At 42.8% G+C, this 22,868-nt stretch overlaps 1 protein-coding gene across 3 annotated transcripts; it reads right to left on the bottom strand.

The window, feature by feature from the left end:
• Positions 1 to 1,348: 1,348 nt before the first annotated feature.
• prkg2 (protein kinase cGMP-dependent 2) lies at positions 1,349 to 22,078 on the bottom strand. Of its 3 annotated transcripts, none has more exons than XM_041042453.1 (19): positions 22,001 to 22,078; positions 20,541 to 21,072; positions 17,080 to 17,246; positions 14,884 to 14,997; positions 12,999 to 13,104; positions 12,562 to 12,625; positions 8,710 to 8,787; positions 6,875 to 6,969; positions 6,669 to 6,737; positions 6,307 to 6,405; positions 5,736 to 5,886; positions 5,477 to 5,613; positions 4,599 to 4,688; positions 4,139 to 4,280; positions 3,639 to 3,802; positions 3,343 to 3,465; positions 2,837 to 2,899; positions 2,197 to 2,263; positions 1,349 to 2,035 (listed from the first exon to the last, which is right to left on the bottom strand). In XM_041042453.1, the coding sequence occupies exons 2-19, from the start codon at positions 21,062 to 21,064 to the stop codon at positions 1,940 to 1,942; spliced, it is 2,349 nt and encodes a 782-aa protein (XP_040898387.1). In that variant the 5' UTR covers positions 21,065 to 21,072; positions 22,001 to 22,078; the 3' UTR covers positions 1,349 to 1,939. The 3 variants fall into 3 exon arrangements, with proteins under 3 accessions (XP_040898387.1, XP_040898389.1, XP_040898388.1); XM_041042455.1 differs by lacking the exon at positions 22,001 to 22,078 and having other exon boundaries at positions 5,823 to 5,886; positions 20,541 to 20,962; positions 21,008 to 21,064; XM_041042454.1 differs by lacking the exon at positions 22,001 to 22,078 and having other exon boundaries at positions 20,541 to 20,962; positions 21,008 to 21,064.
• Positions 22,079 to 22,868: the final 790 nt, after the last annotated feature.

Raw genomic sequence — 22,868 nt, forward strand, 5'->3', positions numbered from 1 at the left:
TTTACTGTTTTCTTTAAAAATGTGTAAATAGCCTGTTTTTGCGATTTTAACTCTGATGCCGAAATATATGCTTAGATACATCTGATATCTTCCAGATATAATAATGTTCAGTGAACTTGAGGTCTAAATGCATTATGGGGCTTTAAACAGTTTGGTTACATTTCTGTTTGTGTAAAACTTTATTTTGAGGTATGAGTCCAGACAAGTTAAGCAACACGCCGTTCTGGTGGCAGACATTTTGACCCGTTATTGCAGTAAAGCGAGATATTAATGATGGGTGTTTTATCTAGGTGTCCTGTAAGCCAGCATGCCCAGTAGCAGGGTCGTGGTTAGTCTGATTGCAGACCTCTGAATTAAAAAAAAAAAAACTTTTAAAAAAGAAATTCTTAAATATTAACAAACACAGCTGTATCCTGAAGTCAGTCATCGTAAGGCCACAGCTCACCCAAGAACTTCAGGTGCTTCCATACACAGACAGTATCACGTACTGTACATACTGTACACACACATTCACCAGTCAGTGTATACGTACATATATATATAAGTGCTATTTACAAAATTCACTCACCCAGTTTTTAGAGTTTACATAAAGGAACAAGTAGCTGGGATTGTGTAAACTGTGTATTTTTGATGATTGTGCTTTACAGTATATACACAGACACACACAGTGTTTAGAAATGGAAAATACATGTCTGTTTTTTAACCACAGTGAATCCTGAAGGGTTTCTGCTCAGTTTGGCCACTCTGCTGTTCCTCTTCACATCATCAATCAATACTTCCACAGACCACAGAGCTGACTGATTATTTCTTCGGGTCGTGCTCCCTGCTGTCGGAAGCTCAGAAAAACGCTCTTGTGTGTTTTCGTGTGTGTGCAGTTGATCAGTGGAGGAACTGTGAGGATACCACTGTTGGCACAAATAACTCTTGATGCTTCTTAGAACAAATTTATTTCATGTTTGAGAAAGTAGTGTGTTGTGATCAGATACCGTCTAATCAGAGTCTAATCCACACATATCTCCTCTCCACACACCTCAGTTCCTCTTCAGCCATAATCAGACTGCAGACATCTATTCACTCAGCTCCTCAGCTGTAAGAAATAAAGACTTTGCAGCTGCATCACAGATTTCCATACCAGCCACATCTGGAGCCATCGTGAAGGCCCAGAGGGAAAAAAAAAAAAGGAAAAACATTTATACGTTTCTGTTAGAGATTATTTTATGAGTGTAGACTGATTAAGGAATGTCAAAACACAATACTGTGACAAAAGACACTGATCTGTTTCAAGACTCGCTCGCTCCAAAGTAGTATGAGATGAAGCTTGAGACGGTCAGCTTTAGTTAGCTGATGGTGAAAATATTGTTGACTTACCACTTTCTCACTTCAGATTAAATTGGACAACAATGGGCTTTTGACTTGTTTTCACTGTTTTCTTTGGTGCAACACTTCTGAGATTTTGTTGTTAACACTGTACATGAGCTTTGTGCACTGGATCTGTGGAGTGAAGCATATTAAGTCCAGACTTTGCAACTGAGAAGTTATCTTTGGGAAAACTGAACTGCAGAATTGAAAAGGCAAGTTTTTTGATGAATTCTAAGTTGGTATAATTTTGGAACCGTATACGTCGCAGAGCTGGTTCTCGTTGCCAAACTCTGAAGAGACACATACAGATGTTTGTGCTATTGCTTTGTTTCGCACAGGTGCTCCCAGCCGTCCACGGCCAAAAAGCAACAGCAACAAGGATTTGATCCCGCACCAGCTTCCCATCCACAAACACGGCCAGCTGTGTTCGGTTTAGGTGAGTGTTTATCCGCTGCACCACACAGGTGCAACATTTCTCTGAGGTGTTGTAAGGTCACCTCAAAACCCACTCTGCTCATTCACTTTTTGGTGTCAGGGTCTGAAATGGAAGGAAAACGGAGAAAAGATGGAGCAGACGTTCTTAGAAGTCCATGTCCCAACCAGACAGCTCATCAGGAGGACTGTCCTCATCTGGGGGGTAGCTGTCAAAGTAGCTGTGATCTGTCGGCCCTGTGAGCTGTTGTGGAAGAAAAGACAAGGAAGGAGGAAAGGGTGAGAGGTTTATTTCTTAGGAATAAGTGAATATTTCTTCACTGCAAATGTTAAAAACTGTTAAATCTATCTGTCCTTTTCTGTCATTGGATTTGTTTTATATTAGAACTCGTTGCCTATACTTACCTCTCTTTTCAGTGGAGACGGTAAAGTCCTTGCCTTCAGTCCTTCCCAGTTGAAACCATTAAACCACCTTCAGACACATTATGGGAGAGTGCATAAAAACATGCCTGCAAGTAAATCTTTATCTCTTTCTGTCTGTACAGTCACGAGTTTGACTCTGCCAGCACAAACACCAGTATTTCCCCAACCACCAAGCCCCTTAGGTGTGATAGTGGAACTCGCTCTGTGACGAGGAACCTTTGTGAACATTTTCCTTGAACTTCAACCCTTTTTCCTGGGAGTATGATTGGCTGAAAGGAGGCCCATTATAAGAGGTAAGAGCCCTTATCAGTTTGATGGCCTGAGGTCATCAACACATTTAAAAACAAGCTGTAATTTATGACCCTACTGAAAATCTTCCTGTATCTCTTCATATTGTCCTCATGAAGGAAAATGATCTTAATAAGACTGTAGTAAGTCCAATAATGTAATGAGTCCTCTGAATATATTTGCAGCCCATTTACCTTGTACAGTGTATTTGGTGATTATCTAACTGCAGGGGTCATAAATCACTGGCTCGCATTCATAATGTTCAATTAGCACTGATTTGTGCAGCTAATCTTCCCACTGAGATCCGCAACCAAACGAGTCACTTCCTGCTTACCTGTGCTTCTTGATATCAGTAATTCCATTTTTGAGGTTTCCCAGTCGCTCTGAGGGATTTCGCCTGTAAAGTTCAGCAGAGCGGGAAATCACCAAATTACTGTTTAGACCCACAGACACTTTGAGATTCTTTTTCAGTAATGCTGCTTGCTTTGTCCAAATATTGTGCGTCTGTATTTCTGACTTAGTTGTTCAGGTAAATTTCAGGTGCTTCGACATTTGAAGACACTGCCTCCTTCTGATTTAGTTGCACATCCGGATTTCAGTTGAACTTAACGCTCAGAGGCTGAGCAGTTTTTGGCTGGCTCCATCTCTGGTACCTAGTCTGTCAGGTATCAGCCTTTGTCTTCTCTACAATTTGTCGGCTCATCGCCCTTTATCAAGTTCTGTTCTGAGAAATTTGGTGGCTGAGTACAGGTGGTAATAGTGATGGATTTAAGGATTCACTGGCTGCTGGGATTTTGTAGCTTCACCTTTGAATGATGCTCTGCCCGTGTGATGCTGTACCTGCACAGCTTGCGTATGAGGTCCTCGGGTCTCTTGGTGATCTTCTTGGGAAAGTCCATCTTCTCGATGCCTTTCAAGATGAAAGTGTAGGTCATCATCTGGTCACTCCCTGTGAATGGAGGACTGTGGGATGGAGAAGAAAAACATATTTAATTTCTCTCAGCCTTTGAGGAAGCTTTCAACAGTTCACTCTATTCATAGAATGAACAAACAATAATTAACAAGAAGAAGGATGATAATACGGTTCCTAACTGACACGAAGCCTTATTGCAGACTGGAAGCACAGATGCACTAACCTGCCAGTGAGGAGCTCAAACACCAGGATGCCCAGAGACCAGAAGTCCACGCTGAAGTTGTGACCTTTGTTGAGGATGATCTCTGGGGCCACATACTCCGGGGTCCCACAGAAGGTCCAGGTTTTTTGGCCACATCGGATCTTCTTGGCAAATCCAAAGTCAACCTGGGAAAGCAGAGTTGATCAGATAACTCTAAAGTCCACTGTGGAACTTTCAGGGCTTTGCCATAAAAAAAAAAAGAAAAGAATTCAGAATGGCTGCTAACTTGGAAAAGCCTTTGAAACCTGTATATTTACTGTCAAACACCCCAATGAGTATATGGCTTTATCTCCATAAATTTTGTACAATAAATCGGTGTAAGCCAGAAAAGAGAACTTTTGAGCCTTGTGACGTTGAAGCTTCTAACCTCCATAATTGCCAACCAGTTGCAAACGCAAATTTTTGACTAAACTTGGCTTCTTACAACTACAAGTCCAACTACAGATCGGAAACATGCTCACCAGTTTGATGTATCCCTCAGTATCCAGCATGAGATTCTCAGGCTTCAGGTCTCTGTAGAGGACACCTTTGCGATGGAGGTAGTCGAAAGCCTCCGTGACGCAGCCAACGCAGAATTTGGCAGTGGGCTCATCAAAACTCCCCCTGCAGACAAGACAACCAAATTTAAACTTTTTTCCTGACAAGCAGGGTCAGACGCTCGGATGTTCAGGAGGCGGAGAAGCAGAAGCATTCTCATTAGACAGATGCACCTGAACCCACTTACAGGCAGCCCTTGATTTATGACAACCGGGGCTGAGAGTCCTCATTGCGAGGCAGGGTAGGTCTGAGTTCCCTCATTAGATGATAACCGAACAATAATGCCATCATTTCACCCAACGAGCCAGCAACAAAATGAAAATGCTGGTGAAATGATGTTATTTCTCCAAAATGTGGCATCAGTCAGTGTCTGGTCTGTCCTACCTGTCTCTGAGCAGACTCCAAATCTCTCCACCCAGACAGGCCTCCAGCAGCATGTACACGTATTTGTTATCCTTGAATGTGCGATACAGTCTGGAATAAGAGAAGCACAGACCAGTTGAGCTTCAAAGTAAAATGTTTTACCTTTGCGTAAACAGAACGATATCCATACCGCTCTAATATTTCTGATCAGTTTTTTTCTTGTTACAGTCTGATCTAACATAAGACTGTTTTCCTGATGGTAAATATTTAGCGTGCTGGATATTTTCCTCTAATCTCGTTTTGTTTAATTTAATTATCCCTGTGAAATGAATAGAGAGCAGTCACAGTTAACAATCACTCGACTTGATGATTATTACAATGCACCAGAATGGAATATAAAATATTTAAAGACACTGCTGCACAAATTGTAGCTTAAATTTTTGATTTGTTATTAATTGATCCTTGTGGTGATATTTTCAGAGTGAATTCCTAATAGCACGTACAGATCAATATCAATATCACACTCACTGGATGTTAACTGCTCCACCACTGTCACGCCACACCCTACATCTAATCTTAGCTCCCAGTTTTACAGAAGCTGAAGAATGACTTTAATACCACTGCACAAGGTGAAATCGGATCATCGGTAATCTCACAAAAGGCCAAGAAAAGCCACTGCTGCAATATTTCAGAACAAATAACTACATTTTCATAGCAGACGTCTCAATATGCCCGGCCATTCTACCCCATTGAGAAGATGTAATCTCCTCGAGGCCCCGACTGTGATCTCATCAAAAACTAATAAGCGCTGCACTGTTTTCCCAGACTAATGGAACAGAGCTTCATCATGTAGGATAAAAAAACGGAAATGTGTTCGGCGGCTGTGCAGGGCGACTGACTTGACAACGAAAGGCGAGCGAGCCTCAGCGAGGATCCTCCTCTCCGAGTGGATGTGCTCCTCCTGCCGGTTGTCCACGACGTGCTTCTTCTTGATGACCTTTAGTGCGAAAGTGACGTCCTTGCCCTTCACATTCACCTGCAGGTGGAAATAACAGGGTGAGGTATCACATGGTTTTCAGAATTTGCATAGCCATGTGGACGTTTTTAACGTTATGTTATAACGAAATGAATAATCTATAGTAATGCATAGTTTCTTACCAGTTCTACTCGTCCAAAGCCACCGACCCCGAGTGTAGCGATGACTTCCAGGTGGTCGAAGGGCCTAGATGAAGGGAACACCGACACCATGTCCTTCAGCTGGATGACATCAGGCGACAGCGGCTGACTCTGGTGCCGTGACACTGACTTCCTGGATGGACGCAGAGATGGAGAGAGGGCCTTCTACATTTAATCCAACTAACAAGAAGGATGGAATTCCAAATATGAAAAAGCCAGGTGTGTATTTATTTCCTCTTGTAACACTTCACGTAATGAAGAGGAAAAAAACATCAAAACTCCAACCAATTAATCCATCCTTTGTGCAGTTAAGTCCCTTTGTCCCTCCCATCCCAAAACAGATTTTCTCCGTCTTAAAAACCTCAATAATCTGCTCAATAGGCTTTTCATTGATACTGAGATGAATAATTTAAAGAATCAAACATGCCTGACTAGGATTTTAGTGGCTTACTCTTTCAAAATTATTCTTTCAAAAAAAGTTTTGTTATGTGGTTCTTTTTTTTTTTTTTTTGGAATAGAAGAAGTTTAACACGGCTTTAGACACTGTGCCTACCTGGCATGTCTCTTCTTGTCGTCACGATCAAGTGTTGCCACGTAGCCTTGCAGGTACTTCTGCAGCTCATTGAAGGTGCCCACTGTCTGATCAAATGTCCTAGAAAAACAGAAACCGCACGTCAACTATAGAACCACTGGAATGTCGGCTTCATAGGCTCTACTTTGATTGTGAGTCGTCAGAAAAGACATTTCCTGAGGAAGATCACACGCTGTAGCTGCTCTTATTCATATTAGAATGCAGGGTAATCAAACACACTGCAGCTGCCATTTTCACTTCACAGTATTTGCGTCACAACGATAATTTAGGGAACAAAACTTTGGAGGAAGAAAGTCGTGGTATTCATTTTCCAGAGTACTCACTCTCTGTCGATGACGAGGCACTCCACCCCGTTCTCTTCAGCCACGATGTTCGCTGACCTGACATCATCACTGAGAGAGACGTACGTGTGTTTTGAGGATTAGGTGGTGACTTAGTATTTAAAATGCAAATGAAATTGACTCAACAACAAAGTTCAGGAGGCAGGAGCAGAGTAAAATGACAAAGATCTGTTTGTTGTTGTTGTTACCTTATGAGAGCTTTCTCTCCAAAGTAGTCTCCCTTCTGCAGCGTGTTGATGATCTGCGGCACCTTGTGGGCCTCGGTGGTCTGGGTCACCTTCACCTGCACGACACGGTTAGCTGGATTTTGAAAGCACTTTCCACGTCTTCACTCTGCCGAGTCACAGCTGTAGCTTTTTACAGGAGCTTTCAACTGTCTCCAGATATTTTTACATGCATTTTTTAAAAAAAGTTAAAATGAAATCAGCACATTTGGTTGTAGTAACTGGAAGACGATGGGTTATGAGCGATTCAGTGGCGTCACAGACTGCGGCAGTTTTCAGCCTTGATGTTGTGAAACTTGTCTGTAATTTGTGAGGCTTTAAAACCCGGTGGCCCACCCCGCTCGAGGTCAGACGTCCCACTCGTGGCATCGTCCTGCTGAAGAAATGCCACAATGACATCACAGCCATAACGGCCAGGGTGTGTTTTAACTAAGTGTCCCGTTTGACCTCTGTGACCTTCACTTCCCCTGTTTTTCCTGGTGGCAGGCTCTCTCAGAGTTTGTTCCCTCCCTGGACAGGGGGTACAAGAGGGGGGGTAGTGGAGCCATTTCCTGTATTAGCCCCCCCCCCTCCTCCAAACAACATATGTCTTTCTCTGGTTTGGTTAGCTTAGTGCTGAGGAGCTGCTGTCTCACATCGGCCCATAATGGCATTTTGAAGGTCCCGGTGGACGGCTCTGGCCCCTCTCCACCCCCCCTCACTCCCCGGTGTCAGGTTGCTGACTTATCAGACAGACAGATGAGTGTATGAGCCCCACACCTTCCAGGCTCACATGCCGTTTGCCCAACATATTGTTTTGTTGGAGTGTTTTGTTACTGATGGACTACGTTTGTTCGTATTTTAAATGTTTTTATGGCCATTTTCCTCTGTTGGTTATGATAATCTTCAAACATGATTTCAGGGCAGGTTTCATGAGGTCAGGGACACAGAATTGTTCTTGTCCACTGCATTTCTGATTTACTTGCAGAACATACCTGCTGTATTCACTGTGTTACAGAGTTTTGTTTACTCTCATGTGGAAAACAAATTGAAGGTGACAGAGAAAGAATTAAAACAGAGGCAGAGTCAGACTCTTTCAGAGTCCTTTGAAGACTTTGGGAGACTGCTGATATTTCTGCAGCTGCTCAGCACTAATACTTAAAGAGAAAAACCGTCACTGCAAAGACTGAAGCAGCATCCTGATGAGTGCAATAGAGACATCATGCAGTATTGTCTGACTGAGGCGCTGGAGGATTTGTTTTGTTGTTGTAAAGACAGGATTATGGTTTGTGTTTCTGCCCCAAATGAGTGTTGCAGAGACTAAAAATGCCTCAGCAATCTCTGCAGTGCAGCTCATGTGAAACATCTTTTCATTACAGATGGAAATAATGGCAAAAAAAATATGTTGACTCTCCATATAATAAAGTTTCCTCCTGTTTACAGAGGTTTTTATTCATGGATTTTTTAAAAATTAATAATTCTTCATTTAAAGGCAGTGATATATCCATTAAATAGATGATGAAGGTCATCTCCCATTTAAGAGGCACCAGCCTGAAAAAACTCATTTTTATAGGTTTCAGTGGAGACTTATTAACTCAAAAAACACAAACTATCAGAACACAATATGAGTAAATTAGTGAATTACCCATTGTGGTCCTTTGAGAGGCAGATTAATCGGGTTAGTCAGACTCTCGTCTTTGGTTTAGGATTAAAGTTTGTATTAGTAAAGAGTCAGAGTTGCAGTTTCAGGGTCTTCTGAATTATGGGACTCGTGTGTGTTAGTGCAGCTTGTTTACCTGTTAGAAGGTGAGACACCTTACCTTTCCCTGTGCGATGATGTAGAAGGTGCTGCCCTCCTCTCCCTCCCGGATGACATACTCTCCTTTGTCATAGTATTCCTGATGGGCAGAGGGAGAGGGTGGGGGGTGGCGGGGGGATGGGGGGGTGGTGGGAGACGACAGTCAGAACTGAAGCATTACATTGATTCAGCCATCGACCCGGCTGGTCTGATTCCTGGTAGTCGGTCCCCTGCGGGATGAAGGCTGGAGTTCAGCCATCAATGATCTGTCGTTCAGAGCCTCTCGACTGGCTGATTTTTTGGGGGGTTAATGAAGCATAAAATAAAGGTCAATAGTTTATGTTAATTGTGTTGTTTTTGATGTCTGTCGTCATGGGACCCTTTTATGACCATGGTCATGGGATAAATTTGAAATGGTGGATTAAAATGGGCTGAGATTTTTAATTTATTTAGCACATTAATCATTTTTTATTAATCCATCTCGTTTAATCTATAAAACAAGTCTCAGTGTTTGGTTCAGTTTTACAACACTCTGAAATATTCCTGAATTAAACGCTGAGACACAGCTCGTTCTCTCAGTCTGCTGAGCCCTCATCCAGAGGCGGATTCCTCCACTTCACGCTGTCCGTCGCTCTCTCTTCATCACCAGACCTAACACACCATCCCAACCACTGCGCCAAAGCCAGGCTGCTGAGTCAGCGAGCTGCCAGATCGCCTTCCTGAAAGCTTCCAAGCTTTTAGGTGAAGAAGGGGACGTGCAAAGAATGAAGGTGACCGGGATGAAACGTTCTCTGGGACGGATGCCAAATTCCCGCGGCTGAGACAACCGCTCACGGCTGTAATCCGTTTGACTATAGAGGACTGTGGTGAAAAGTGAACAAACAAATCAGAGCAACCACGCGTAAACATTCCCTGGTGTTTACTGTCAAAACTCTTGACACAAGTGGCATTTTCCTTGAGCGTCTGAGCTTGTTTACGTCCCGTTTACGCTTCAGGAGAGCCTAGTTTAACACCCGTCTGTGACAGCGGAGACAACATGCCAAGGTTCTGTTTATATAGACTGTCTGGATGATACAGTGATGGTGCAGGGGAGCGACAGCGTTTGAATTGTGTCTCCGGTTTGTTATACCAGGCTGCTGAGCCTGATTCTGGAACTTGAGTCAAACTTTTATGTTTTCAGGAAAGAAAGAAGATCATTTTCATTAAAAACCTTAAGTAGCCTGATCCCCAACAATCACATACATCCCCTTCTGTCTTATCTTTACCATCAGCTTGCTCTGATTTGGTTTTGCCCATGTCAGTGTTAGACAGAGCCACTCATGCTCTGCTGTGTGTGTGTGTTGGGTTTGGCTGCACTCATCCTATTTTCGGTGACCGTCAATCGACCAGTCACAGCACATACTCAAACTCCATGTCGCTCTGTTTCTCATGGCAGACACACTAAAACAAGACGAAGGACTGGACCTATTTTTAAGACCACCGCAGTCTTCCTCAGCCCCCAGGTGGACTGCTTGTTCTGTGCAGCTCCTTGAAAGCATCGTGCTGCCTTAAAGGAGCTGTTGAAATATCAGCTTTGACATGAGCATGCATGAATTATTTAAAAAGGGGTAAAATATGTCAGGAACAGTTGTTACTTTCAGGCTCCCTCAATCTGCAGGGCAGTGGTATTTATGGACAAAGAAGAAAGAAACCATGTCAACAACTTTAAGAGCAATTCTTTTAAAACTGTAATATTCGTATATACTCTTGTATGAATCATTATATGGGTCCAGTGGAGTGTTCAATGATCTACATTCTTGTTTATCATTACCTCATTATAAGGGCTACAAAAGGTTAAAGGCTAGGTTCACAGTTTTTATCAAACCTGTCCTCAAGCAGAGAGTCAGGTGCCCATAAGTACACTGGAACTTTTTTTTCTTGCTATAATTGTTCCTCTTGCTTATTCTGATCATTAAGAGATCCCTCTCTAATGCACTTCCAATGGAAATTTATAGGAGACAAAAGTCCACTGTCTTCTGTATAAAGTCCAGTGTCAGCAGCCAGTCCAGCAGGCATCTTCCAAAATTACAGTCTTTTACTATGAAATTCCCTCAGTGTGTTACTGTCCCTACATGACAGCTCAGCACAGAAACACTGTCCAGGCAAAAACAAAGTGGTAATGTTGCACTAAACAGATTAACTTTGGAAGATCCTTTGATTTGATTAACTCAGACTCCCCAGATAAACTGTAGTATATGTTTTGGGTTGGAAGAAGGACAGTGGTTTTGTTTCCCATCTCTTCCACTGGAAGAACATTAGTAGAGATCTTGTAAGGGCTACTTTCAGACAGCAGAAAGAAGAGACGGGGCGGCTGTTGATGCACACTGAGCTCCCTAAATTATACAGCTCATGTACAGCAACTTACCAGCAGTGAACAAGCACATTAAAGAAACCATCTTTGGAGCCAAATCAAAGTTTGAATATCTGTTCCAGGCCAATAACAGATGTGTATGACATGAGTTAACAAGACTTCCTACACAAATAGCGCAACAACAAGCTCTATTTGGCTATGTAATGTGATTACAACAGATAGATAACATCAACCGGCAGCACAGCGCTAACCGCTCCGGTTTGCCATCTGTCACAGTGTCACACCAGATTACAGCATCTTGCTCTTACAGCCTGTGTAGGTCTGTATGTAGCTCTGTAATATTATGAGCATCTTTCTCATTTTAGCTGTGTGCTTACAGCTGGGCATCAAATTATACACGTTCAACAGAGGCTGTGTGTTCCTTTCTTAGGGGATGATGCAATTAAAATGTCATTAACTTCAAGTTATTCCCCCTCTGTGTTAGGCTGCAGCTCTCTGGGAAGGCGAACGCATGACATTACAAGACACTGCATGCCAGGATCACGGGTGGAAGAAAAGATAAGTTACTTTTATCTCTGTTTCATGTTTTTACTTTAACCAGAGCTCGTTTTTTTTGCTGTTGATTCCAGAACAATCTGCAGATCAGACTGAAAATCTGACAGAGAAGGTGCTCAGATACCCACCCCCCCCTCACCCCCCCCACCCCACCCGACACACACATGTACAAACAAACACGCACATCCAAAAAAGCACCAAATTCCATTCCCCCACTGTTTGACAAGAAGCTTCAATATTATCTGGCAGGTTCTCGATGAACATCTGCACCACTATTAGGTTACAGCTGCCCCCCACGGCTCCCACCCCCACCCTCACCCCACCCAGCTACATCAGAAATGACTGAATAAGGAAATTCTGCCGTAGTGGAAAGTAGCAGGACGACCAGCGATTTCGGAGAATGTCCTTGAAGCGAAAAGACGCTGAGAAAAGCTGTTTTTGACCCGAAGCTGACAAGCTGTGCTCCGTTTTCTCTTTCGCTGCTGAAATACAATGCTCGTGGAGGAGAAATGAAGTAAGCCGTGTTTCAACATACACACTTGCACACACATTCACTTTCACACACTTGTATGTTCTCAAACCAAAAGCCTGTCACTCGCACATCTTTTAGAAATCACTCATCCCCCATTTGAATAAACACTTTCTGGGGCCTTGGTCAAATAATTATGGTAACAATATACAGTGCCCGACGACGACAGGAATAATATCGGCTCTGTTCATCAACAAGGTAATTTGTGAGGTCTTGCCGACTGGAGGTAGAAAGAATATGCTGACACGCGGTAATGGTATATGGCCAAATGGTAATGATATTTTGACAGCAGCTATCTGCAATGCTGAGGCTCCCATGAGCTGCCAGAGGGTTGTGCAATACTGAGGCAATACGCTGAAAAGTCAAACTGTCGCCCCCCCCCCCCCCCCCCCCCCCCCCCCCCCCAGTGGAATTATAGGTAGTTTGACAGAATAACTTACCACCTCGAGGCAGTCCACTATTTTGCTTAGCTTGTCCTCTGGTAGATTAGCCAAGAGTGAAACACTGACAGAAAAGACAAAACACAGATGATGAACATTAATTTCTGTTTGTACGGTGTGATAGAAATCACTGCACACTACACATGATGCCAGGGACAGTTTCAGTACAACTACGTTGCTGGTGTCAAAAACCAAATTAAACTACAGCTAACAGGAGAGTGATTATTGGACCAAACATTCATTCGTCAGTGGACACAAGCAGAACCCTGCTTGAGCAAATTTTGTTTTTGGAAAACTGTTTTTGGCCAAGAAACGGGAATCTAAACCTAAATATTTAACTAACAAACAGATTCGTACAGAAATACTCTGCCGACACCACTCGCTGAAATCACTTAAAAGAATCCTAACAGTAAGGTGGTGCCAGCTTGTTGGCTAACCTTCGGAGGAAGTTGCGGTACTGTTCGTGCCGCGTCTCAGCCGTCCGTCTCATGATGTTCTGAAACACCTCCCGATCTAAAGCCCAGGTCCGCACTTTGTTCACCGCTGTAAAAGGAACATCATATTAATCAGAAAGCTTGACGTGGTCCAGGTTCTGACCTTCCAACAAAACACGAGTAACCTTTGCCCCTGATTAGTAGATAGTAACAGGGCAACAGCTGTTTTTAATAGCAGTGTCTGGATTGATAACCATGAATGAATGGTGAGATACAACAAAAAGATTAACATTTTCTTCCCTTCTCTCTCATCTTTCTTCCCATTCTGTGGTTTGACTAAAGCCTTCCATCACCACAAAGAAAGAACGGATTGTTTTGTTTTGTCAAATGGACGAAAGAGGCAAGAAAAACACTGTGATCTGTCGTCCGTCTCGGTGGTGATCTACAGGAACTCGGGCTTCTGTTGGTACAGGGAAGAAGTAGCTGTGAAAATTTGACATGGAGCAGTAGCAAAGAAAGATTTCCCCTTTATCCACATCATGTGTTATCATGTCAAACCCACAAGAGACTGTCAAACTGTCACGGTTTTTCCAGTTCACCCTTAACACTGAGGTTAACTCAGTATCCCTCCCCCAAGGGCCAACAGTCAATTACTTGGTTAAATATACAAACTTGGACAAAGAGCACTCACATAGTGAATGGTATGAGTTTTCCAAATGCCACGGAGGTGAAAACCAATCAGAATGCAAAGCTGTGGATGTCATGTAAAGCCTCCGTCAACACACCCATACCCAGGCCTGTTTACCCCTATCTGATTCTCCTGTTCTCACAATCAGGTGAATCCTCAGCTTTAAGGAGTCACTGCAACTCCGATGAAGATCATCAGTGAGAGTTTAGAAGAGACTATGAAGTTTAAGGGTTCTGGACAAATAATATGAAGTAATCTACAGTATCTATAAACCATGAATAATTAGCTTCTTCCAGTCATCAAATGATATAATGGCTTATTTTCACATATTTTTGCCCCATTTTTTTCTGGACCTGTGCAACAAAGGTTGCATTGCTTGTCATATAAAGGAATAGTGAAAAATGGCCATTTGAAGAGGGAAGGGTTATGACTAAACAACAGTGTTCTCCAGATATGATCAGTGGCAGAATCTCTCTGGGGCAGCGTAAGCCATTGTTTTCCCACGTATTGAGATCAGACACCAAAACTTGGATTTTAAACCTCACCTGAACCAGTTTCCGTTCTGACCTCGTCTGTCAGTGACCACTCAGCACATAACCAGTGACAAAAAATGGTCCAAAACATTTCATGCACTCAAATCCTTCATGATTGTTGGGTTCTTACTGAGCTTCCAGGAACAGCACTCGGCTGTAAGGCAGTTTTGCCATAGTTGGCACAGTGAAAATTACAGGTCGTGGGACTTCCACTGGCCCCAGAAGAGTTGTCTGTGTGCATGTCCAGTTAGCAACTTTCACTGAAAACAGTGCTACAACATCTTGGAACTCATTCTCCAGCTGTCTTAAAATATCCACGATTCTTACCCAACTTCTTCTCCAGTGGAGGAAAAATGCCAGCGAGCTCTTTTGTGTTCAATTGATACACATAATTTACCAATCTGGTTCACGTTGGTGATGTAAACCTATGCTATAATTTGCCTCCTATTTTACCCCAACCCTGTGATGAGGGCAGCTCCTACCACTGATCATGTGCAACCTCATGGCAAACTTTTGAACTGGGATACCACTCAATTTCGTGGGGGGGGGGGGGGGGGGGGGGGGGGGGCAGGGGTGAGGGCGACGGCAAAGGCAAGAAATAGGACGCAGCACTAGACTGGTGTTACGTGACGTCTGATCACGTCTGCCGGGATGTAAAAATCTTTACCTCGCACTGATGCAGTCCGTGTGCAGTTGTACAGAATGGCTAATTCCCCAAAAGTGGTCCACACCATTATCGATGTGAGCAGTTTGTTATGTTGAAACACATCCAGTTTCCCATCTGTAAATATGAAACAAGGACAATCAATAGGTTTTTTTTTTCTACACGCACATTTAGGACACAGGCAAAAAGACACAGGAGACAGACACGTGCTACAGGCAGAACCTAATGACATTTAAATTTCATTCAGTTCATTTAAGGCAGGACAAGAGGCTGGTTATTCATCAGGATCTTTTGGCCAGAACATCACTAAATTCTTCTTGTGCTTTCCATGATTTCACCAGATGGTGGATATGGACGGAGCCTGTAAAAATACCTGCAAACAAGCAGTTGTATGATGTCCTTTACAGAGACTCAGTAGAAACAGGCCTGCAGGTTTTATTTCCAGAATTTCCTGTTATTTTACAGTTTATGAGCCTATTTACTACATTAATTCTGGGACGTATTACAAAATAATAATTCTTCCTCCTGGGGCCATCCATGCTAAAATTTTGTGGCAACATATAAAAAAATTGCTAAACCTACTATCCAAATAAAAAATACCCATCCCTTCTTCTCCTCCTCCTTCCTACCATCTGTACCCACCTACAGTGTAAACACAACATGTTTTTTTAGGGTCCTGGTCCATCAGTGACCCTGAAATGAAATCATCTGCAGAACGAATTCTGACTCAAATTAAAGACTTCATTAATGAGATTACGATCACTGGCTCCTGATGTCTGCATCATTATTTCAAGGGCTTTCATTAGTGATTAATCATTCATCATGAGCTGTTTTAATACCTCAGTAACTATTCACATCACAAAAGCAAACGCTGTGTCGGATTCAGATTTGGTGGTAAAATCTCATAGATTCATTGTTGCTGTTTTCAGTTTTAGTTACATAACAATTATCTGTTTTTTTTAAATAAGCGATGTGTAATTTATGACTTTCTAAGACTAGACTGGGTCATGTTTGGACTTATCTAAATGTCAGGATGAATTTATTACCATGACTCTGCACTGCATTATCTACCAGCTTCATAGATTTTCCTGTCCAGGGTGAGAAATGACTGTAACACAGTGAACAGCAGAACAAATACTCAGACGTTTTGTCTGTGAATGGAAAATTTCACCACCAACCACACATGGCAGATGACCAACCATTGTTTAGAGACCATGTGGTCATCTAAAAAACGTTGCCTAGTTACTTTGAGAGCGTTGCCAGTGAAGTGTGGAACAACTAAAAACAGCCAATAAACATAAATTTTTTTTTAAGTAAATGAACAAGGAAGTAAAAAAAAAATAGGTTAAAAGACACAAAAATACACATATGTTATAAAACTAAGCTAGTTAATCTTCCAAACTTTTTCAAAAGTTTAGATGATATTAGTCTGTGCAGAGCAGTCGAACCAATCAGAAGCTGGCTTTATGCAGAACAGGCTGTTTCACTTTGATTTGATTGGCTCGCGGTCAGACAAGCTGCACAACAGCCAGTAAGGCCAAAGTCTGAGAACATGCAAAGTCCAAGAATAGTCACCTCAAAATACTACAGGTCGCTGTGGCAAGTGACTACGATTTTTCTGCCAATTTCGGATTTTTAACTGTTAATTTCAGACCTTCTAACCCTGCAGTCAGCAACAAGTGGTCACTTTTAATTTAGCCAAATGCGAACTCCACAGTTTGGAAAGCAAAGACCCGGGATAAAGAAAGCAGATGTAAAATAAGTCCTCAGGTTGATTTTCAGTTTTTCTCCTTCTCTTTGATGAACTGATATAAACCAAAAGCCTGGTTTTATACCACAGCACCAGGTAACCAGGTAACCAGCATGGTGCATCTCTGTACATGTGACTTCACTGTGACCCTGGAGAGAGAGAAAACAGTCTGCAGGTCCAAACAAGACTCCACCCACTCATTAACTCTCCATCCAGTGGAAGTGAAATCACCTGCTCAGGTTGCAGACTGTTGGCTTCCTCATCATGTCACATGTTGCTCCTGCTTCCTATTGGACATCATGTGTCATGTGATGTTTAAACCACAGTGTGTATTATCAGACTAATCATCGGTGCATGAGCTGCTGCTGTAAAGAAAAAGTTCATTTTCAGACCTTTTCCTAATTAAATTCCAGACTAAGAAGACGATGATCAAACGGGACTGAACCGACCTGCCAGGACAAACAGATGGTTCCCGGGCTCCCCCTGCTTGATGACGTACTCTCCCTGCTGGTAGGCGCGCTCATACATACACTCCACCATGTCTTTGATCTGCTGCAGCTCCAGCCTCTTCAGGTACTGGTTCTTGTTCAGGGCGTCTGTCAGCAGCTTCTTCACACTGTCAACAAAGACAAGGACGAGTTGACAGACAGACAAGTGCTGAAATGTTGTTACTGAGTTTTGCTGTTTTAGCATCAGATTGTACAGTTTGTCTTCCTTAGACTTTGAAGGATGAACCCATGGGACATCCCAGACAGAATTACAGATTATTTATGAAGTGGAGATGTTTGCCTTAGATGTTTTTGTTCTAATAGCGTGGCTTTTTTTTGTCGGGGGGTTGAGAGAAAGGATCAGCACAGAGGCTGAAGTGACAGTGACCAGGTGTATTTAATCACTGCTGTACTTACTGTAAGTACTGGAACTTGAGTATTTCCCTCTTGTTTGAATACTTTTACTCCACTACATTTACCTGACGGCTGTAGATACTTGTTACTTTGAAGATTCCAGTTAATCATTTGTTTATGTTTACTGAGGTTTTCCTTAAGTAAACAACTATAATATACTGTTGAATGCTTCTCCCACCGCTGATCGAAGATATGTCGTACGTTCCTGACCCCACTGAGCCAACCAGGACGCCCACATCCACATTACTCACTATGTTTTTTTTAGTCTGCGTGGAATATTTTGTCTCCTGTGAAATGATGACTATTTGCAGCCTCCGGTCACTTTCCACCAATGAATCACGTAAAACAGCGAAAACATAAAATCATCATGAGCTGTCAAAGTTCACCGTTGTGCATTTTAACAGCTGCAGCGAGGGGCCGTAGGAAGAAGACATCACTTCCTTCGGGGAGTAGTAAAGGGAAAAGGTTAAGCGTCCTGGTTGAATGCGAACTATAGATCATGAGATCTGCTCGCGGCTCCGAGAGGTGAGCGGTGCAGGTGGTGGGTGGTCTGTTTATCCAGCTTATCGTGTGTAATAAATTATCACTCTGGGCTTCATAAAACGAGAGCAGATGACATCCAGTTCTTTAGTTTTCAGCTCTCATCCTCTCCTCCCACTTAGCTGTGTCATTACTTTGCCAGAGTCTGCATCGTATTACACTGAAGACGAGTGTTCTTCAAAGGGCCAGTGTGCATGAGAGTACCAGACTGCCTCATTTACATTAGTTTTGGTTATATAATCCATGGTGGGCTTATTAGCGACATATGTTTTAAACATGAGGATCGGATTGAGAGAGGGAGACTCTGCATGCTAACATTTATACACTGCAGAGGACTGAATCCATGTTGTACAAACTGAAGAACACTTGCTGTGACAAAAGGCGATTTGGCTTTCATGTTGGAAAATATAACAAGGCTCACTGCTCTCATTAAATAATTCTTTGTGTTGTTTCTTGTCTGACTGAGCCAGTTGTGTGAATAATGTCACATGACAGTGGGTCATATATTAAAGATCCTTTAGCTGGATTTGATCTTAACAAAACTTTCTGCACGCTGTCAGATCTCAAAACCAATGAGAAGCACCGCTCTTTTTTTTTTTTTTTGCCAGGTTGTGTTACAGTGATAAAGTGGCCCAGCACTTATTGTGTTTGCTCTCATGTAAAGCTGTAAAAGAACAAAAGTGGCTGAATGCCAAATCAGATGAGAGTGAGAGTGTTGAAGAGATGTGGGCAGCAGGTGTTGACTGGTCTGCACAGTGTTAAAGACAAATTTAAAAACATGATGGGGTGTTTCGCGTCCCTCTGCGTCCACTGGACGAATCTGAACCAACAGTCAGTCTGCACATTTCCAGGTTTAGGGTTTGAGAGCAGAGGTTGTTGTAGCTCGTATAGATTGTTCAGCAGTTTTTGATTTTAAGCTGTATTTTAAAAAATGATATGACTTGTGACGACAGAGGCTTCATCGGAGCTGACAAAGCTTCTTGTACTGAACCCTCTGAAGAGTTCAGCTGTCTTTACTTCAAGATGTGTTCAGAACATTTTCTGAACATGTGCAACCACGTGTGATGAAGATATGAACACTTGTTGTGAAGTTCCACATGTAGTTTTCACTCTAAAGACGGTGAGATGTGGTTTAAGGTTAGATTATTATGATTTACCATACAGTCCTTAGCTTTCATGCACTGGAAAGCAGATGTGACTTAAATGGAATAAAGTTGGCAGGGATTTTTTTTGTGTGTCCTTATCACAGCAGTATCTCCAGTTATTTCTGGTTTCTTTTATATCTTACATCAGTTTGTCGTGTGACTAACAAAGTCACCACAAATACCAGACACAAAACAACCTTCATCCAACATCAACCAACATCTTTCTCCTACAAAAAAAACCCATATTTACTCTTAATAGAGAGAAAGCTTTAAAGGAAAAATATAAATGACTGAAGGCAGGATTGTTGCACACGTTTGGGGAGTTTGGGAAACTGGAGAAGAGCTTCAGTGGCATGTTTTACTGTTGTTTCGGGTGAGGCTGGATCTCATAGTCACCAGGTCTTAGCATCCAACACACACACAGGCAGAAGATCACTGGGCGGCCCTGGTTCAGAGTTCAGGCTGCTGTCAAGACCTTTCCATGCCTGCTCACAGCCACCAGGGGGCGTATCATAGACATACTTAATATTGAACATCCTTTGAGGCAGAGCGTTCTGACTGGTTGAAGTATTTGCTTCTTTACTTAGTACCAGTTGCCATTAGTGAGCATGTTTGTTCACTGCAAATGTTCCTTAACGTCCTGAAGCCTTAACATGCCCATGATGCAGCATTCTGAGATCAACTTACTTCCTTAATTTGATATACTTCCCCGTTGGGGTGGGACATACAGTAACACAGAGGGGCGGCATAAATCAATGAAATAACAGGAGAGATGTAATTTCATTTGATGAAAGTGAAGGAGTTCCTCTTTTGTTGGAAATAAAATTTGATTTATGTCTTTTTATACCTGCTGGTGTGACGAGAATCACTACGTTTTAGGGAACTGAATGACTTTAAATGTAGTGAATGTTGTGTAAATAAGGCTGTTTTACTACATTCATTAAACTGTTCGTGGCCAAAACTATGTGAGACCTAAATGAGATTTTTGTACGTGTTATTCCAAACCCGTGGGCATTAATGTGCTGATATAACAGCTTCCACTGTTCTGGTTTCAAATTTGAACCTGGCTGCACAGGTTTTCTCCCATTCAGCCACAAGAGCATTAGTGAGGTCCAGCACTTGTTCTGGATGATGAGGTTTGGTTCGCAGTCAGCGTTTCAGGTCCTGTCCAGATCAGTCAAGTTCTTCCACACCAAACTGTGAAATGATTTCTTTATGGAGCTATTGCCACAAAACTGGGTAAAGGTTTCCCTTTAGAGGCAGGAACCAAGCCTTTACCTTCTCCACTTGTTTTAAACCTTCCTAAAAACACAAACATCTCACCTTGCATCCTTTGGTACCCGGGCGTTCTCGAAGGAGAACTTGGGCAGGCTGCTGGAGTCGTAGGTCCTGGACGTGGGTTCGGCTGACACCCCAGCTTTGGCCCCTTTCCGTCTGTTGAGGGTTTCCTTGATGCGAACGCTGAGGTTAGGGCTGCTCTTCCCGCTGGCTTTGACGGAGGGAGGTCGTGATGCCAGGCTGGCAGAGGCTCCGCTCTGGTTCTTCATCACATCCTGCAGCTTGTTGAGCTGGATGCACTTGTTCTGCAGCTCCTCGCTCAGCTCAGCCAGAGCTCGCGTCTGTTTGGCCAGCTGCTCCTGGAGACCTTTGATCTGCTGCTCTTTGGCACAGAGCTCCTCATCCTTCCTCTTGCCCTCTCGTTCTAGCTCCTCCACCCGGGCCCTTAGGGAATCCAGGGACGAGCTCTTGTACCCGCCGCCGTGATCTTTGTGTGCTCGGCCGTTAGAGGCAGCAGCAGAGCCGTCTGTGTGTTTGTAACGCTTTGATTTCATTGAACCGTTCCCCATGTTATCACCTGAAGGAGGCAAGAGATTGAATGTCAATATTTACTGAAATGATGTGAACAGTTATCACAGAGGAGCTAGCTTCTCCAGCTGTGACACAGTGACATTTAGCATGATAAGGTTTGGGAGTGAGGCTGGGAGTGAGGTTTCAAACCGAAGAGCTGACGCCGGGAGGAGAGAAAACTGGAGAAAGACGGAAAGAGAGAAGAGAGCGAGAGCAAATCAGTATATAATGGTCAGAGAGTGTGTCTTCTCCATTTATTATTCAGAAGGCAGGAAGTATTGCATTACATCAACAGTCACTCCCTATCTGCTCTGATGATAGCAGTGACGGAGATGGTGCTGACCAAGGTTATAAAAATGATTTGAGACGAAATGAGAACGTAAGAAAAACTTTAACAAAACAGCTGGATCCTAAAGTGATCTTTAAAGCATGTCTCTCTCCACATAGAGTGTACATGAGGGGGAAATGTCAGAGAACAATCCTGTTTTTGTTGTGTGGGACTGTCGCCCACTCACACACACAGCAGACTTCATTCATGACATTCCTGCCGGGATACAGGGAGTGGATGTCAGATCAGACTGCTCTCCAACACTTCATCCTGGAAATCTAAATTACTGCCGTCATTTACAGACTTAACTGCAGTTTCCCTTTTTTTGTTTCCTTTGTTCTGAAGCGTCAACTCTTTGATTTACCTCGTCAAACATTTCCAGGAACAGATTTACTGACACAAAGCTGACGACGTTTCACATTATAAGAATATTATCGACATTTCTCACGGTGTGACGGTAATTAAAACTAACTGGGCTGAGTTTACTAATTAAACTAATCCCCTACGATGTTCGTGCACCTGCAACTTGTGACGCCTCGTCATTCTCCTGAGGTGTAAAATGAAAAATGAATCCGTGTTTAGTTCAGTCGTGAGTCGCGGTTCTTACCTGATCGGTTAGACGAGCTTTAAAGAGGAAGAAACGAGCTGTTTGCACATCTGAGCATCAGTAGAGAAACAGTCCTCCTTCGACACTGCTCGCATCCTCTCCTCCCTCTGTCTCTCCCTCTCTCGCGCTCCCTGTCCTCCTCGGCTGTGCGCGCTCCCGCTCGCGCGACGACCGGGGATGATTGGCGGGTCAGGTGAGAGCAACTCAGACCCCGTTTCTTTATTCTAACAACGATGTATCCATGTGTTATGGTGATGTCAACTCAGAAATCTTTTATTCGTTGTAACAGTGAAAATGAAATAACGATTTCTGATCCAGGTAAACGTCTAGTATTTTAACAGTTTGCAAAATAAATTCCAAAACTTTTAGATAACTAGAAAACATCATTAACATTAACACGTTTCTCAAGTCCATCCTGGCAAAGACAGGCAGAAATAACAGTAAAATAATGGACAATACAAAATTTGGATTAAACCAAAATCTAATTATAAAATCATGAATAACATTTCTGATACAGACACATAAAGGAATTAATCAAAGGAGAATAATAATACCTTTTTTAAAACGGCTAAAAAGCTGCCTAAAAACAGCAAAATGACTGGGACTTCTTCAGTCCTACGGTTAATCTGTTGGTTAGTTTGTTGAGTGTTTGTGAGAGAACCAAAACAGTGAAGTTGTGTGGCCATGAAACCAAAACAGTGAGCTCAAAGAGTGTAAAATGCTTCGCAGATCTGAGGGGCACTGCTGTAGAGTTGGGTGATGATTCGCTGTGTGTTCGTCACTGTGAGCAAACTCTTTCAGTTGCACACAATCATTTGATCCATTGTTGATGTAAATTTTTTTGATTAGAGCAACTTTAAAGAAATAT

This window comes from Toxotes jaculatrix, chromosome 7, assembly GCF_017976425.1.
Source record: "Toxotes jaculatrix isolate fToxJac2 chromosome 7, fToxJac2.pri, whole genome shotgun sequence".
NCBI lineage: Eukaryota > Metazoa > Chordata > Actinopteri > Toxotidae > Toxotes > Toxotes jaculatrix.